At 38.0% G+C, this 16,778-nt stretch overlaps 2 protein-coding genes across 4 annotated transcripts in view; both read right to left on the bottom strand.

The window, feature by feature from the left end:
• Nucleotides 1-3,917, bottom strand: part of tsen2 (TSEN2 tRNA splicing endonuclease subunit) — an 8,545-nt gene extending 4,628 nt beyond the window's left edge. Inside the window, exons 1-7 of the mRNA XM_016575780.1 lie at nucleotides 3,575-3,917; nucleotides 3,427-3,493; nucleotides 3,278-3,317; nucleotides 2,778-3,192; nucleotides 1,271-1,345; nucleotides 650-700; nucleotides 410-548 (exon numbers count right to left, since the gene is read on the bottom strand). Coding sequence (XP_016431266.1) covers nucleotides 410-548; nucleotides 650-700; nucleotides 1,271-1,345; nucleotides 2,778-3,192; nucleotides 3,278-3,317; nucleotides 3,427-3,493; nucleotides 3,575-3,745 — 958 coding nt within the window. The 5' untranslated portion in view covers nucleotides 3,746-3,917. The remainder of the gene's footprint in view (nucleotides 1-409; nucleotides 549-649; nucleotides 701-1,270; nucleotides 1,346-2,777; nucleotides 3,193-3,277; nucleotides 3,318-3,426; nucleotides 3,494-3,574) is intronic.
• A 4,522-nt stretch (nucleotides 3,918-8,439) lies between these two features.
• Nucleotides 8,440-16,778, bottom strand: part of pparg (peroxisome proliferator-activated receptor gamma) — a 31,557-nt gene continuing 23,218 nt past the window's right edge. For all 3 annotated transcript variants that reach the window (XM_016575652.1, XM_016575645.1, XM_016575636.1), the window contains exons 5-7: nucleotides 14,711-14,910; nucleotides 11,079-11,538; nucleotides 8,440-10,002 (exon numbers count right to left, since the gene is read on the bottom strand). In XM_016575652.1, coding sequence (XP_016431138.1) covers nucleotides 9,755-10,002; nucleotides 11,079-11,538; nucleotides 14,711-14,910 — 908 coding nt within the window. In that variant the 3' untranslated portion in view covers nucleotides 8,440-9,754. The remainder of the gene's footprint in view (nucleotides 10,003-11,078; nucleotides 11,539-14,710; nucleotides 14,911-16,778) is intronic.

Below are 16,778 nucleotides of genomic sequence, written 5' to 3'. Positions count from 1 at the left end.
TATATATATATATATATATATATATATATATGTGTGTACTGCATAGTGACCTTTTACGTTCCCTTTCAATTTGGTCCATCAATTCTCTTGACTTGGTCTGAAAAATGTCTTAAAAGTGATCTTCATAAAAACCTTGCATTCATCATTTACTGTTATTACTAGAGCACACACACGAGGACACTCTAAAATAACCAACTTCTTTTGGTTAAAAACAAGTCTAATTTTTATGTTGGACCTACAGCCGAATCATAGCAAAGCTGAACAACACATGAATGCCAATGCAATTTCTTACTTTTGAAATGTGGAGTTGCTTGCCACATTTATAGAAGAAATGACCCAGCTTTGAAAACAAAACAGAGTTGGATGTAGTTCAGGTTTAAAGTTGAGATTTTGTGAGAAATATCCTTACTTAAATCAGTCCCGTATTTAACTCCAGACTTTGGCACCCAGCCTTTACTGCGGAAGTAGTGATAGGCCGCGTAGGAGCTGGAGAAGTTGGGCTGCAGCGAACGAAACATGGTCCAAACCTGAGCCACCGACAGAGCTTCCTACAGGAAACACAACCGGACAGACGTTCACCAGTCAAGACACTACCCCGCTCAACGACACGTAACGCTGGCCACACGCAGAAAAGAGGCTAAGAACTCACCCCGCTGTAATAAACTGACAAGCAGCCCAGAGCATAAACCAGAAAGAACGCCTGAAACAAAGACAAGCTGCTTGTTAGGAGACAAATGACCTGAAGTTCATGTTAGGATGTGTCCTAGATCACACCGGCCGATGATAGCAATCGCACAGGGGGATGTCAGAGAGAGGTCAAGCATACAGTCAGGATGATAAATAACCAATTATAAACCATCCCACATTCCTCCAGAAGCTCGCTCGGACTCGAGGGTGTGTGTGCTTTCCTGGAGGATGATGGGATGGGATTGTGTTAGTGAGAGGGAGTGGTACTTTCAGTAAGCTGCTGTTGAGGGAGCTCGAGTTAACAGAAGAGAGTAGATGAGATATTCAGCTGTGTTGTTTGGATTGGCTCAGGGCAATGAAATCACTCGACTATATCCAGCTGTAACAATAAAAGCTAGAGGAAAATATGATGTAGCCTATTTGACTCAAACCTGACAGATAGAAACCAGGGGCACGAGACCGCAGTGATGGAGGGCTGTTTGCGCTGGGAACGAACTGCAGCAGTATGCAGTGTGTCGACAGAAAGGATTTCTGATGCAATCCGTCACACAGAGAGCTTGAACCGTCCTTCAGAGTCACTTACTTCTTCATAACTGAGTTGCAGATACTCCATCATGCTGAAAGGGTTTATTCTGCACACTAACTTGCCCTGCTGCTCCTGAAATAAACAAGAGTCCATTACTAACAGGTTCGCTCATAAAAAAACAAACAGTGTCTTTTTCGAAACAGCTGAAGGCAAAGTTCTTCTATAATCAATTCTTCTTTGATGAAACTGATGCTTTGAGGCTTGAGGGTGGTTTGAAGAGTGAAAACTGTCACTGCGGTGCTTGTAAAGCATCGTTTTCTTCTCCTCTGCGATCAGCTCCGTACCGCTTAACATTCAGACTGTTTGTACATTCATTCGGTCGAAGATGTGCTAGTTTGAACTTTTATACACTTTCTACTTCTAAGCTGTCACTAGCCAATTTCCCATCCACTGTCATAGATTTGTTGCATACGTTTTGGTGCATCGCAAAAGAGATCTGCACAGTTTTCAACAGCATTTTGTGCATATCCTCAAAACCTGGTAAAATAGTGAGAGTAACGGGAGAATTGAAATTGATCAGCTTACAAATAATTTAATATGATAACTCTCATCCTGTATGAAAAATTTAAGGGTCCATTAGAAAAAAAACAAAACAGGACTGTATAGTAAAAAATAAATAAATAATTAAATCTTGCACCATTAACATGCAGTCAAGATGGCTGCGCTTAGAGAAAAATAACTTTTGAATATGTTCTCATAATAATACTGAGAGAGTGAGACATGTTTAGAATTCAGATTTCATATCATTTGACTTGGTAGTTTTAACACACCTTTGAACATTAACGAGAAAAAGCGCTTTAATGGGAGCAACTATATGTGTCCCTGCAGCACAAAAGCAGTGTTAAGTCGCTGGGGTATATTTGTAGCAACAGCCAACAATACATTGTATGGGTCAAAATTATACATTTTTCTTTTATGCCAAAAATCATTAGGATATTAAGTAAAGATCATGTCCCATGAAGATATTTTGTAAATTTCCTACCGTAAATATATCAAAACTTAATTTTTGATTAGTAATATGCATTGCTAAAAACTTCATTTGGACAACTTTAAAGATGATTTTCTCAATATTTAGATTTTTTTGCACCCTCAGATTCCAGATTTTCAAATAGTTGTATCTCGGCCAAATATTGTGCTATCCTAACAAACCATACATCAATGGAAAGCTTATTTATTCAGCTTTCAGATGATGTATACATCTCAATTTCGAAAAATTGACCATTATGACTGGATTTGTGCTCCAGGGTCACATTTGCGTTAAAGCCCTTCTTCCAGACAAAAAAGTGCTTCCAAACTAGTTTCTGGTGACATTTATAGTATTTACATAAAGTTTATACACTAACATGATATCCATCAGCAAAGATTTTGATGCGCTAGACGTTTTTTTTTTTTTTTTTTGCAATACACCAAAACATGTGGCAAACAGATGGTTTTTAAGGATGATGGCATTCGCTTTGTTAGCACTGGCATTTCCTTTTGAAGAGTATAATCTGCTGTTATTTACACCGGAGACGTTAGCCGTGGCGGAGCTTGCACTGTCGTCATCTTCAGAGAGCGCCACCAGAACGTGCTGATAAGCTTCTGAACTCATGGGCTGTTGCTCCTCGGGTCTGTCAGGTCTTCTGCACTTCACATGGGCTTTTAAAAGCTGCTCGGGCTCTTCAGGACAGACTTCAGCCAGAGGATCATACAGTGGGTTTCCTTGCCGTTGAGGCCTCGCAGGATCAGTTCGATCCAGACTGCCGTGTTCACATGACACTTCATCCATTGACTGGTCGACCAATGAGCCAAGGCTTTGTTCTTCCCCGACAACGAACTCCACTGGCTTTGTGAGAGTCTCTAATGCATGACTGACCGACTCATCCTCCAATCCCTGCATCAGGAGAGCCGCACGAGCCCAGCGGAGGCGCTTTTGGTACCTGGAGGAAATTAAACCAACACCTTGATCACTGAGCGCCTGTGCACACATGAGAGTAAAAGTAAAGCTGTCCAAGACCTTCTTACTCTGACGAGGAGATCACAGGTAGACATCGGTCTCCAACGTCTAAAACAAAGGAAAGAGTCACGGTCATATAAAAAGCTTAGATGCTACCCTTCTCATTAAATGTTAGAAACCAATGGATTTAATGCTTCCAGCGACCACAACAACCTACATTTCCATTGCTGAGAGATCCCATGCTCAGGTCTGGATCTAGAGAACACTCCTTTACCGAAGTAACCCTTGAGGAACAAACACATTACAGCTTGAGAAGTGACCTGGGCTCGCATGTCTGATTTACTGCGGTGTGGTGCACGCCTCACCCGCTCATACAGAGGCAGTATGTGAGCAGGATCTGTGACTACGACATGATGACTGATGATCTCTGCTCTGTAGATGATGTTCTCTGCGCCCAGTGAGATGGGGAGAGGAGCTTCAAACGACTCATAAACCTTCGCCCGCCGTTTAGGGGCTTGAAACACGGCTTCCGTCATGAAGGACAGGTCAGTCAGATCCCATGCGCAGCTTTCCGCAGTCTGTCACAGGGTTTTTTTTTATCTTGATCGCATGAGTTTCTCGCGCTAACACACGCAGCGCCATGTGAGCTGCCGGTGCCGCAGCAAATACCGTCCGTGGCGCTTCTGAAAACAGCGCCGTTAGTTCCGAGCTTCCTTGTTTAGAGAAACACGAAATAAACATTTATCAATTATCAAGTGATGTAAAATAGTCAAATCAAATAAGGGATATTTATCATAAACACACAGCTAAATATCACGAATCTATGTCCACACTTTATTCAAAGTGTAACATCGTAATTTGTTTCAAGAGCCAGCAGAGAGCGATATTTACCAAATAAACCAGAGGGACGAATTTACTTCACATATTTAATTATACGTGTACGTCTTCATATTTATAATTAAGGCCGTTTAGCAGGCACTCTTAACCAGAAAATACATATAATTGTAGGCTATATGTATACATAGGCAATAAAAATGTCACTAACCAAAGCTAGTACCCTAGAGGAACTAGGCAATGCCATGGTATTTTTGAAGTACTTTGGAGTACCAAGTGTAAACCATGGTTTATGGATAGCAGTCATACAGTTTCACGCCCTGACAGCACACCTACATCACGGAGATGTATATTTGACGTCTGCAAGACGTATTTTTTAGAGAGTTTGCTCATCTGCAATACGTCTATAGGACGTGTTTCCTATCAGATGTCAAATAGACGTCTAGAAGATGTCTTTAAGATGTTTATGATTTATAATGTATGTAAAACTGACATCTTAAAGACATCTATCAGACTATATATATATATATATATATATATCCATACTACCACACACATACCCCTGTTGAAAAAACCAGCATATGCTGGTTAGCACATGACCAGCATAAACCAGCAAAAGGACCAGCATAAACCAGCAAAGGACCAGCTTAGGACCAGCTTAAACCAGCAAAGGACCAGCATAAACCAGCAAAGGACCAGCTTAAACCAGCAAAGGACCAGTTTAAACCAGCAAAGGACCAGCTTAAACCAGCAAAGGACCAGTTTAAACCAGCAAAGGACCAGCATAAACCAGCAAAGGACCAGCTTCCCAGCGTCAAAACATACCTAACCAGCATATGCTGGTTTTTTCAATGGGAACATTTAAGACTTTACATATATACAGATATACACGTATGTATTAAACCAAATGAAAATGTTGTGTTCAGCCGTGTGTCTGTGACAGAGCTGTATTTTGGGGGATTAAACCCTCAGTGCTTTCATTCAGGTCCTGGCGCACACACCTCAGACAGGACTAAAGCAATGACAGAAAAGCTTTACTGGCTTTGTTTGCTGGGTTTCTCTGTAAGAATGAAAGACATGTGAGTGACACTGCCATGTGTTTCTGAGCGCTGGACGTGGGTGGAGAGGAGACCGGCTGGAATAGTTAGGCCTGCTTTCACAACCTCAGCATTCAGCGTGAACTTTAAAAATCCTCCCGTGATCTTTTGTTAGAAGCCCCAGGAGCCACTCCTGTACAACACACACTTTCAGTGCTAAACGAGGGCATTCCACAGACTAATTATAGATTTACCCAAAGCCTACCCCATGTAAGTCAATATATCTACAAAAGGGAGGATTCTCATAACTTTGGCTAACGTTCTGTCAAAGTTATGAACAAACGCTCTTCCAGTAACATTCATTCAGAGTTATCTGGCCTTTAATAATGTTCTCAAAATGAACGTTAATGAACGTTTAATAATGTTCTCGAAAACATTATTTATACATTACTGAAACGTTTTAGTTTGATGTTCGACTAATTTATGTATTTATTTTTTAATGTTACTACTTATTTCAGAATTTTTAAGAAAACATTCGAAAGTGACATTCCCATAATGTTTGTACATTGATCAAATGGAACGAAGAAAAAAGTTTGGTAACACTTTCTATGAAGCCCGTATTTATAATACATTATAAGAGTATTCTTAAGGCATTATAATGAATGCATAATGTATTATAAAAACCTTATAATATGTTGTATCATCTCATGAGTAATCACAACAACAGTTTTAATGATTTATAATGTTTACTTATTTGTGGTTATAGCTTTTAAGAGTTTAATGATGATTTATAATACACAATGAACACAATGCATCCACTTAACTTACAATGGATTATATTTCCCATAGTTATAATATATTATAAGTCTCATATCTTGCAGTTGTTAACTTGTTACTATACTTAAAGCAGACAAACACCACTTATAAATAATAAGAACAATAATAAAATAATATTTTTTCTCAAACAGCTGTAAGATCAGAGATCTGATCAGATGAGTGTGTAATATGGCACATTTGATTTTAACTATATTTATTGTAATATCAGTAAGATACTGTACAGATCTTAAATAAATAATGTCAAGATATGAGATATTACGTGGATTTAACATGGTGTTTATTGCGTGTTATCATACTCATAAACGTTATAACCACAAATAAGTAAGTTTTATAATGTATTATAATTGTTGTTATGATTATTTATGAGATGAAACAGCATATTATACGTTTTTTTTTTTAATAATGCATTATGCATTCATTATAATGCCTTACGAATGCCCTTATAATGTGTTATAAATACGGGCTTCAGAAAGTGTTACCAAAAGTTTTTAAAAAGTGGAAGTTTTGAAAATTCAGAGAAACAAGGTTTTCATAACTTAATTTGAATGTTGACAATGCCTTCTTAGAATGTATTTTTGTTAGCTGGAAATGTTCTACTGTAATGTTGCCATGTTGTTCATCCAAGTCAACTCTCAATCCGAGAAAACATCTTTATCAGGCATTGTTTGCACATTGCTATTGTTTTTAATATAGCAGCAGGTGTACTCCTTCACTCTTTTCCCATATTTAGACACCCGGGGAACAGATTCAAGCTGCCGTGTGCGACGCTCCACAAACACACAGGGCCTGCTATCTTTGGCTGCATTCCTTCAAAGATTTTTAAAGCAGCAAAATGTATTTTCTGAAATGACTTGGCATTGTCTGTGAAGCGTCTTGGCAGGATGAAGTCTCTGGAGGACTGATAGTAACAAAGTAAAGGATATGCTGACACAGCACAAAACACATTTAATCATCATCATCATCATCAAAACAGACAGCAGGCTGCTTTCCAGAGGAGAGCCGTGTTCGAGTGCCACAGCTTCAGACTGTCCATTCCCATCCCAGCCTCAGGAGAAAACAAGCCAATAAAGCACCGCTGAGGCAGAGCTATGCAAAAGTTTTCCCATCATGCTAAAACGACAAGCGTTTAGCCATAATCGAGTTGCATGTTTTGAAATGTTCATACATTTTAATGGTGTTTTCCACTTACTTAATATATAGTTTTGGTGTATTTGTTTGTTTTGGCCTAGAATGGGGTTTACAAAGATCCTAAATACTTGTTGTTGGCAATGATAGTTGTGTTTACAGTTCTGTTAAATGATGGTCAGTATCTTGGAGATACTCATCTTATTCTGATCTAGTTATTTCTCTACTTCCACACCATATTATTAAATGAGTGAATTACACAGGTTCAAACTGAGTTCTGTTTAACATTAACTACGTGAGTTAATATGAGCTAAAACTAAAATGTACTTGTAGAGCAGTTATTAATCTTAGTACTGTTAATTTCAACATTTACTAATGCATTATGAAAATCAAAAGCTGTAGCTGTTTAATAGACCTGAGATGACATGAATGGCAACGAACAGTTGTGGTTTTAGTGACAAAGATTAATAACTACTGTAACAAATGTATTGCTTGTTGTTAGTTAATGTGAGTTAATGCATTCATGTTAACTAATGGGATCTTATTGCAGTGTTACTGTCTACCTTAAAAAAAATAATTGTAATATTAAAAAATAAACTGTATGCAAAACATACAAATAAATCCTCATTTTTAGTGTTTAGCTGAAAATAAAAATATTTTCTGGCAAATTTGGATTGAAGTAAGTTGCATTAGTTTATAGTTTGAAACAGAGTCAGTCACATTAAACTTGCTGGTTTTGTTTTAAAATGTTTTTGACTCAAAGAAGATTGTGAAAGACATCATGGGCACATCAATCAGCAGAAACTAATGACGCCTCACATCAAGTCTCCCACTTCCCCTTCCCTGACCCCCGAAAACAGCATCAAATCCAACATCTTTTAGCATTCAGGCTCTGTCATTTTTCACTGAGGTGTAACTAAAACCTTATTCTATCAAAAGGAAGAAATAGTCGTGTCCCGTCCAGCTGGAAATGATATTTTGACAAAGGAGATATGCATCTACTGCAGGGTGCAGTGAAGTTCACGTTTTGCAATCACAACAGCGTGTGTTCAGTGACACACACGCAATAAAAGCCTGATGTAATGACTCAAAGAAGCTTTGCGTGTTACGGAGCTGCACGCAATCTCTGCCTGCTCAAGACTTCAATAGGAAGACATTCATTAAAACACACACACACACACACACACACACACACTGTCTCTCTCTCTCACACACACACACACACACACGCACGCACGCACGCACACACACACACTGCAGGCGCGTAGGCGGTGAGATAAAGGTGTGCAATGAGCATATCGCATGTCAATCAGAAGTGTAGAAACAGTTAATCCAGAAGTTAATATAGTTTGAAAATATTTATTTACATATTCAAATACAATTGACATTTAACGGCTTACATGCCATTTAAAATTTATGAAAGATGCTCCCTCTTAAAATTGTTTTTTTCTTATTTACATGCATTTTGTGAATTTAAGTAAAAAAAAAACAAGGCTTTAGAATGATTTGGAAAAGAAATCCTGACTGAGAAAAATAAAGCAAAACAAAAACAAAAAGTCCCTTGCAGTTTAAAAAAAATTTTCACATATGTAAAAGACAACATATTTAAGTTCAGAATTTGAGGCAAAAAGAGCAGATGGAAAATAATCTAAGAAAGTGTTGTATTTGCTCCATGTATAAGCAAAAAAAACAAACACTGTGACAAATATCAGTGGTTAAAATGAAACTACACGCTTACACATTCAGATTTATCTGTCATATATTTTGTGCATAGTTTGAGACAAACGCCAGCTCTTTGGTACATCTGATGCTAGTGGTGTGTGTGTTTAGTTTGCTCTTCTCTCTCCAAGACAAGTCACTTTTATTGCAGCCCTACATGAACAAATGCTGGAGACATATATGTGGCACTCTTTGATAGTGCTATTTGAAACTTTCTGATAATGGCCAAAAATTAAACATAATAAGACAGGGTCTAAAAGTCTGAGACCACGAGTTCTTGCTTCTAATTAATTCGTGTTCTCCTCTAATAAAATACATTTAAATATATAATAAATTAAATATAAAATAGTGACAATCACCATGTTAAACTCCTTTTTTTATTTGCTTCTTTTGAAGTTCAAAATACTTCTTAAAGCATGTAAAGTACGATTTAACCCACATGTATATTTACTAATTACTAATTATATCAGCAGAATTGGAAAAATCTCTATTAAATGAGTTCGACATGGTGATTGTCACTATTTTAAATTAAAATGTATTTATATTTGCCTAGATAGACACCTAGAAAACATTTACCGTATCTTTATTTTTCTTTTCTTAAATGCTTAATTGAAGGGTTAAATAAAAAAGTCCCTAACTTGCGGTGTGGTGTCAGACTTTTGCACACCACTGTTTTTATGCTATTTTTAAAAATGAAATATGGAGTGTCACTTCTATGTTTCCTGTAAGGGCTATGAATGCACAGACACAAGTGTGGTTTTAAATCACCAAGTAAAAGATTTTCACAGTGGCACTGCCCTCTTTAACCAGCACCGTTGCATTGGGCACGGCACTCTTGAAAGCCAGAAACGAATCACAAAGCGGTCGCTGTCAAACACCCTGTTCTAGTTTCTCTGCTGACAAAAGTTTTTTACAGTGCAAAAACTTCACCGACTACATCAGAGCAGTAAACCAAACTCAGAATCAAAACCGTGTGCATCTGCTAAACACACACTAGTACAAGTCCCTCATGATCTCCTGCAGAAGCGGGTGCAAGCACCAGTCCACCTCGGTCTCCTTCAGCAGCTGGATCAGCTGCACGTGATCGGTCACCAGCTGCCGCAGATCAGTCATCTTCTGCAGCACTTTGGCGAACAGCTGCAGAGAGTCGGGATGGCTCGTCTTCAGCTGCAGCTCCAGAGAATGAAGAACCGTCTCCTGGAGATCCTCGATGGGCTTGACATTCAGCAGACCCGGACGATCTGCCGCAGGGAACAAACAGCGGAAGATGGAGAAGTTTATGAATCTGTCTGTTTTGAGACAGTGGTTCATTTAACCATGAATTATAATAGACCGAATAGATGTTTTCCTACAGATTTGTTCAGGTGAATCTCATAAAGAATTTCAGGTTTTCCAGTCATATTTTGGCACAAAAAAAAAGAAAATAAATAAAATGAAATAAAATAATTTATTTCAAATTTTTTTTTTTTTAATATTATGACAATAATCATTGACGATAACCATCCCATTCCCAAATTCACATTATTGTGATAAAAACATCACATTAAAAACAGTTTAAAAAAACTACATTTTTGTTGTTTAAATAAGGTAAGTTATAAACATATTTCACAATGATTTTATTTTTTATAATCACCATAAATTAAATTTAGTTCAAAAACTACCACAATGTACTGTATATTCACATTTATTTATTTATTTTTTTATTTTTTTATTTTTTTACAATTTTACACAGGTTGTTTATAATTGAATTAATAATAATAATAACGTAATTAAATCAAATTAAATAAAAAATAAATAAATTGGGCTTCATTTTCTTTATGACCCAGTCTTCCAGTCCCTCTTTTTTTAGATTCACCTGTTCTCTAAGTTTCTTTTAGAGTTTTTTCCTTCAGTTTCTTAATTTAATTTCCCACAGAATATTTTATCATGTATTTGAATCATCGGAGTTCAAGGTTAGCATTTTATTGAATGGTAGTGCACTGGTCAACAATTAAACTAAATGACAACTGCACTGCGCACACTCGCAGAGCCTTGCGGTTACTGCCGAAGTGTGAATTAAACAGGCATAGTGATAATGAGTCAAATATAAGACTGCTAGCTCTGGTTTCATAGAAATTGAGGTATGACACAACCTCGTGATAGCTTAGATCACAAGAGTTTGCTTTTAAGCTCAGTGGAGATTATATCATGAGTCACTGAGCTTGTGGTCGACCTGAAGTAAAAATGCAACTGAGGTTAATCTTATCTGTTTGGTTAGACAGAATAATGAGGGACAGATGAAACTTGATGAGGTTTGGCTTCTTGAAGCGGGACCCACCTCCGCTCAGGATGATGACAGCCAGGAACAGCGCCATGTCGCTGTCGTCCAGCTCCAGCATGTTGAACTTGACGGAGAACTCAAACTTGGGCTCCATCATTTCACAGAAGGGCTTGCGCAAACTCTTGAGAAACTCGCGGGTCATGAAGATCTGCCCGTAGGAGATAAGGGTGCCGTCTTTGTTCATGAGCGGCGCCATCATGATGATGAGGACTTCGATGACGCCGTACTTCAGGAGCGTCACCTGGTCGTTCAAGTCCAGGTTCACGAAGCCCGGGATGCTCTTGGCGAATTCGGTGACTTCGCTGACGGCTTCGGCCGAGCGCGACTGGCAGCTGTGGAAGAAGCGCAGCTCCACCTCGTGCATGTCGGATCTCCTGTGTTCCTGCATGGGCATCTGCCGGCAGTTGATCATCTGCTCGCCTTCCAACAGAGACTTCATGTCGTGAATAACGAAAGGCTGTGAACAAGAAGAAAGTCCATGCTAAGTGTGCGTCAAAATGGCTGAAAAACTAAATTCGAATTTTGTACTTAAATATGATCAGAATTCGAATTATATTCGAATTTAAAATGCATAATTTCAATTAGGGTGAAGAAAAGCTTTTGGCTTCTCTCCTGAGGCCACAAGAGGGCGCATCGAGCTAAATATTACTAATGCACGTTTCTTCAAAGCGTAAGATAACATGACTATCTGTGAAAAAAATGTGCATAATGTTTAAAATAATGTTTATAAACCAATTATAATTAAGTTGCTTAAACAAATAAACAAAACAGCAACATGTATGTATGAATAGTTTAATACAAAGGGCAGAAAGCCAATCACACAGAGTACATTTTTCATTTAAAAACACGAGTTGCAGTGGGATGGGGAAAACCCCGCCATAAAGTCTCGAGATATGTTTTTTCAAAGTTGAACTTACATTAATTTTACATGGCTTTCTAAAGACGCGAGTGTGCGACGGTGATAGATGTCCCTCTAGAAAATGCGTGAAATATGCGTTCTGTGTGAACAGCTTGGTTTCAGTTTTGACGTAAACAAGATCTTCTCCGCATTGATTGTTCTCTTTTCCCCACAATATTTTTTAATAAACAACGCAGCAGCGCCGCATAGTGGCTTCAACTGGATAGGTTAACAAAAACATTAAATGCAACGACACTTGCATCATACAACTTAATTTTCTGTAAAGTTGCGTTGCAACGATTCGTATCGTAAAAAGCGCTATACAAATAAACTTGAATTGAAAACTTGAATTGAATTGAACATCGTCATCGCATCTCGTGCACCACTGATAAGGCTGCCTGCTTAACGCACACCTAAAATGTGGATTTTTATTTTAAATTCGACGAATATTCGAAATTCAAATTTTTTTTGGCAGCCCTAGTGTATGTTACGAAATTTTCAATACAAATAAGAGAAGCTCACACTTAAACGCCGTTTCCACTAACAAACTATGTTGTAGTAATCGAGTCAAACAAAACCAGACTCAGACCCGAGACCATATTTTCTACGACTAGTCGAGACCAGCTCATACGAGTCCAAGTCCTCCTGAAAATAAGGTTTCGGACTCGGACTTGAGACAGGCTTGAGTCCGAGTTGGGTCTAAACATGAAAACATAAATATACAAATCCATATCTTGGCATTGGTTGAATATAAACTTCTCAAGGTTTCTCTCAAGTGCTGTTGCAGAGATTTAGGCCCAAACATACTCTATGCAAGAAGATTCAAGATTCATTAGCTGTGTCTCAATTCAAATACCAAACGAGTCACAGCGGCTTTTCTAAATCGAAGTCTTCTTAAAATGCGTCCTTTGTTTCCCAGGCCTTGAAGGATACACCAGATGGATCCTTTGTGACCCAAACTATCCCAAGATTAATTACATGTCAGTGACGAAAGGATTTTTTTTGACAGAAAATGCCAGATTACACTTTTAAATGTAAGTATTAGGTTTCAGCTAAATCGAATATCTAACGCTACAAAAACAAACACTTTAATATCCAGCGAGTTATAGCCAGTGTTTGTAGTAACGCATTACAAGTAACGAGAGTTACGTAATCAGATTACTTTTTTCAAGTAACTATTAAGGAACGCATAACACATTACTTTCCATAAAAACTAAGTAAAGTATTAGGTTTCAGCTAAATCGAATATCTAACGCTACAAAAACAAACACTTTAATATCCAGCGAGTTATAGCCAGTGTTTGTAGTAACGCATTACAAGTAACGAGAGTTACGTAATCAGATTACTTTTTCAAGTAACTAGTAAAGGAACGCATAACACATTACTTTCCATAAAAAGTAACTAAGTAACGCAATTAGTTACTTTATAACGGAGTAACGCAATATTGTAATGCATTACTTTTAAAAGTAACTTTCCCCAACACTGCTGATATCTTACTAAGATGTACTGTTATATGGAGATTATACGTTTACATTAACGGACCAAGGTTTAGACTGTCACGCTCAGTTTGACTTTCGAAATTTGTATCCGACTGAAATTTACAATGCAACACAATTATGCGGCAAGGGTGCTAAAGCTCAACTGCGAGTTAGTTATATCTAGGTACTTGATGTATAAAACAGCCAGTTTAACGGCACTGACTTTGTTACATGAAGGTAACTCTACCGCCCTCTTGAGGACTGGAGGCTTACAGTACGTCGGCAAAGCATTCATGTTTGCATACTGTATGTGTTGAGGGATATTATGATGTGTTCACGGACATGACTTCAAAAATGCTGTTGAACGAAAAGACTTCCTAAGTAATCATTTCAAACATGTCGTTCCACCTCAAAATCAAGTTAGGCAGTAATATGACAGGTCTTCTGCAAATGGGCCTACCAGTGTCAGTCAAAGAATTTATGTGTTCAGAATGATAGTCTAACTATAATTCCTCGCAGTGTTTACTCTCCACGCACACTGGAATCCCAAGCTGATCTTTCGTTTTGTGTCAGCTTCCTTTGAGTTGCAGGAGTGCACATGCCCCGAATGTGGAACTGATCAAGCATGAATTAAGAAGGTTCTGATATATAGATTTATATCTATACTACTTTTATGTTTTTATAGGACAGTCTTTTTGCAGTCTGTGCCTTTATAAATATTTCTCCTCCAAAGAGAGCAGATGTTTGGTATCATTGGCTGCGTTAGTCAAAACAAGCATCTAACAGCCTTGGTCATATCTCTTGTTAAAGACGTGTGATGCAGGCGTTTTATGTGTTGTATGTTTGATTTGAACTTATTTCTACTGTCAACAAAACAGGAATGTTCAATAGGTTTCTTTCCAAAATTGTAATAATAACCAGTAAATAATTCTTTCGTTTAGGGAATGTTCTTGAAATAATCTAAACGTGAAACTATGTCGTTGTTCATGATTTGTTGTGGAAAGCAATAGAGGACATGATGAAAGCATGGCGTGAGACTATCTGTGTGTTCAGCCGCATGACAAGTTAACGTTGGAAACCTGAATTTCTGCCTAGGCTACGCTTCAAGTGCACTGCTCTTCATGTTGCGTCTAGACAGCTATACAGTGCTATCTGTGATGGTTTCAGATTTCTGCACATGTAAAAGGCATCTCAATCGAGCGCTACACATCTAATGGATGGTTATATTGCAGAAGAATTGGGTTTGCACTCACTGTGTTGTCGCTGGTCTTTCCTGAGAGTATGGCCCTGGCCTTGGCTTTGGTCAGGGGGAAGTACTTCAGATAGGACTCGTAGAGATGCCTGGCCAGGGCTCTGAGATCAGCCGATTCGGGGTGCATGTGATCCATGTCAGTGGAGAACTCCGCCAGGAGCTTCTCTTTCTCGGCTTGGGGCATTCGACCAAAACGAATGGCTGGGAAAAAAGCAAACAAACAGATAGTTGAAAACCCCCAAATCCCAGATCCATCATGTTCGCAGTCTTCGCTGAACGCCTCGGGTCTGTGGGGATATAGTGTGGGAGTTGAAGTCGGGGAGTTTGTAACTTTTCAGCGTTTCAGTATGTTAGCACAGGTCATTACGACCGCTTCAAACAGTGCTCAGTGGTTTTATTCTCACGTTTATGCCCTAGTTTCTCATTTTCATGTAAAACAACAAGGAGTATTTAATAAAAAGTTCTCAAATATATTGGTTTTGACCCACTTAGTATGGTTTGAATTGTATTGATATCATTTTAGACATTTGTGACCCTGGAGCACAAAAGCAGTCTTAAGTCGCTGGGGTATATTTGTAGCAATAACCAACAATACATTGTATGGGTCAAAATTATTGATTTTTCTTTTATGCTAAAAATCATTGGGATATTAAGTAAAGATCATGTTCCATGAAGATATTTTGTAAATGTCCTACCGTAAATATATCAAAACTTAATTTTTGATTAGTAATATGCATTGCTAAGAACTTCATTTGAACAACTTTAAAGATGATTTTCTCAATATTTAGATTTTTTTTGCACCCTCAGATTCCAGATTTTCAAATAGTTGTATCTCAGCCAAAAACATTCTGTTAGTCAATGCTTAATTTAATTTCGTTTCCTTACTACAAATAAAGACAACTTTGACAACACTGTAATGTTTACTAGGATGTCTTTTTATAAATATGCATCATATCTTCTGTTATGTACTAACAAGTGTCTATTTACAATTATTTCTTTATTTTATTTTATTTCATTTTATTTTCTGTGGGGAGTTGTTATTTGGTTTAAACCTGTGATCTGTCCGATATAAAAATGCACTTTACATATGGTTGTTTAACTTGTTACAGAGTATAATATGAACCCACAATGGAAGTGTTCTTTAAAAAGCGTTCTCCTTTTGTGTTTGGAACGACATAACAGTGAGTAAAAAAATGGCAGAATGTTATTTATGAGTGAACTGATCTGAAATGTAAAATATGTTATCATTATTAGTTACTCATTGCAATATTGCATGGAAACGTCATAAGGATTGTTTATGATGAGCACATGACTGGCCTGAAGTTTACACAGCTTCAAATCGAACAATACCATCCAATACCAAATGAATCTGTGCATTGTAATCTCAACTTTGCGAAACCTGTGCCTATTTCCATTGAATCTAGGACGGCCGACCTGATCAAAGGCAACAGAAACAAGGACATAACCAGCCGTAAAACCATCTAACCATTCTGCGCATGAAACTGAAAATAAGCTGAACGGGAGCTCTCAAAGACTTTAACAACTGCTGAAATCTACATTTTTAAGTGTCTTCCGATAAGCCTTGGCAAGTTTTCAGGCCAGTAAGACAGGAAATGTGAAAAGGTGCCCTCGATTTAATGTACTAAGATGAAATTGTATATACATTTCTTCACACGTGAAAACATTTGAAAACCTTTGATCAGGATTGTCTGATTACACTATTTGACTTGGGGGTTGGAGAGCGTTTGTGAAGGTGACGTCTGAAGTTTGTAACCCACGTGGCTTTTGAGCCAGAATGGCAGAAGTTATCTAATATTCGTAATGGTTGCGAAACGCTTTCTTACATGCATATGCCTCGACTTGCTGATTGATATGACGTGTGCATTACTATCACACCTTTTGTAAACTAGTGCATGCCGGACTACCTTTCTCCTGATGTGCGGCTTGGCCAGAGGCCAGAGCGAGTGACACAGCATGTTTGCGGCAGCCTGTCCACGCTTTCATGAATCATTGATAAAGAGACAGGCAGCCCAATCCCAGCCTGATTTTAACCAGCCACTACAATGTGC

This window comes from Sinocyclocheilus rhinocerous, unplaced genomic scaffold, assembly GCF_001515625.1.
Source record: "Sinocyclocheilus rhinocerous isolate Xijiao unplaced genomic scaffold, SAMN03320098_v1.1 scaffold1574, whole genome shotgun sequence".
Lineage (NCBI taxonomy): Eukaryota > Metazoa > Chordata > Actinopteri > Cypriniformes > Cyprinidae > Sinocyclocheilus > Sinocyclocheilus rhinocerous.
This window is presented reverse-complemented; position numbering and strand designations above follow the sequence as displayed.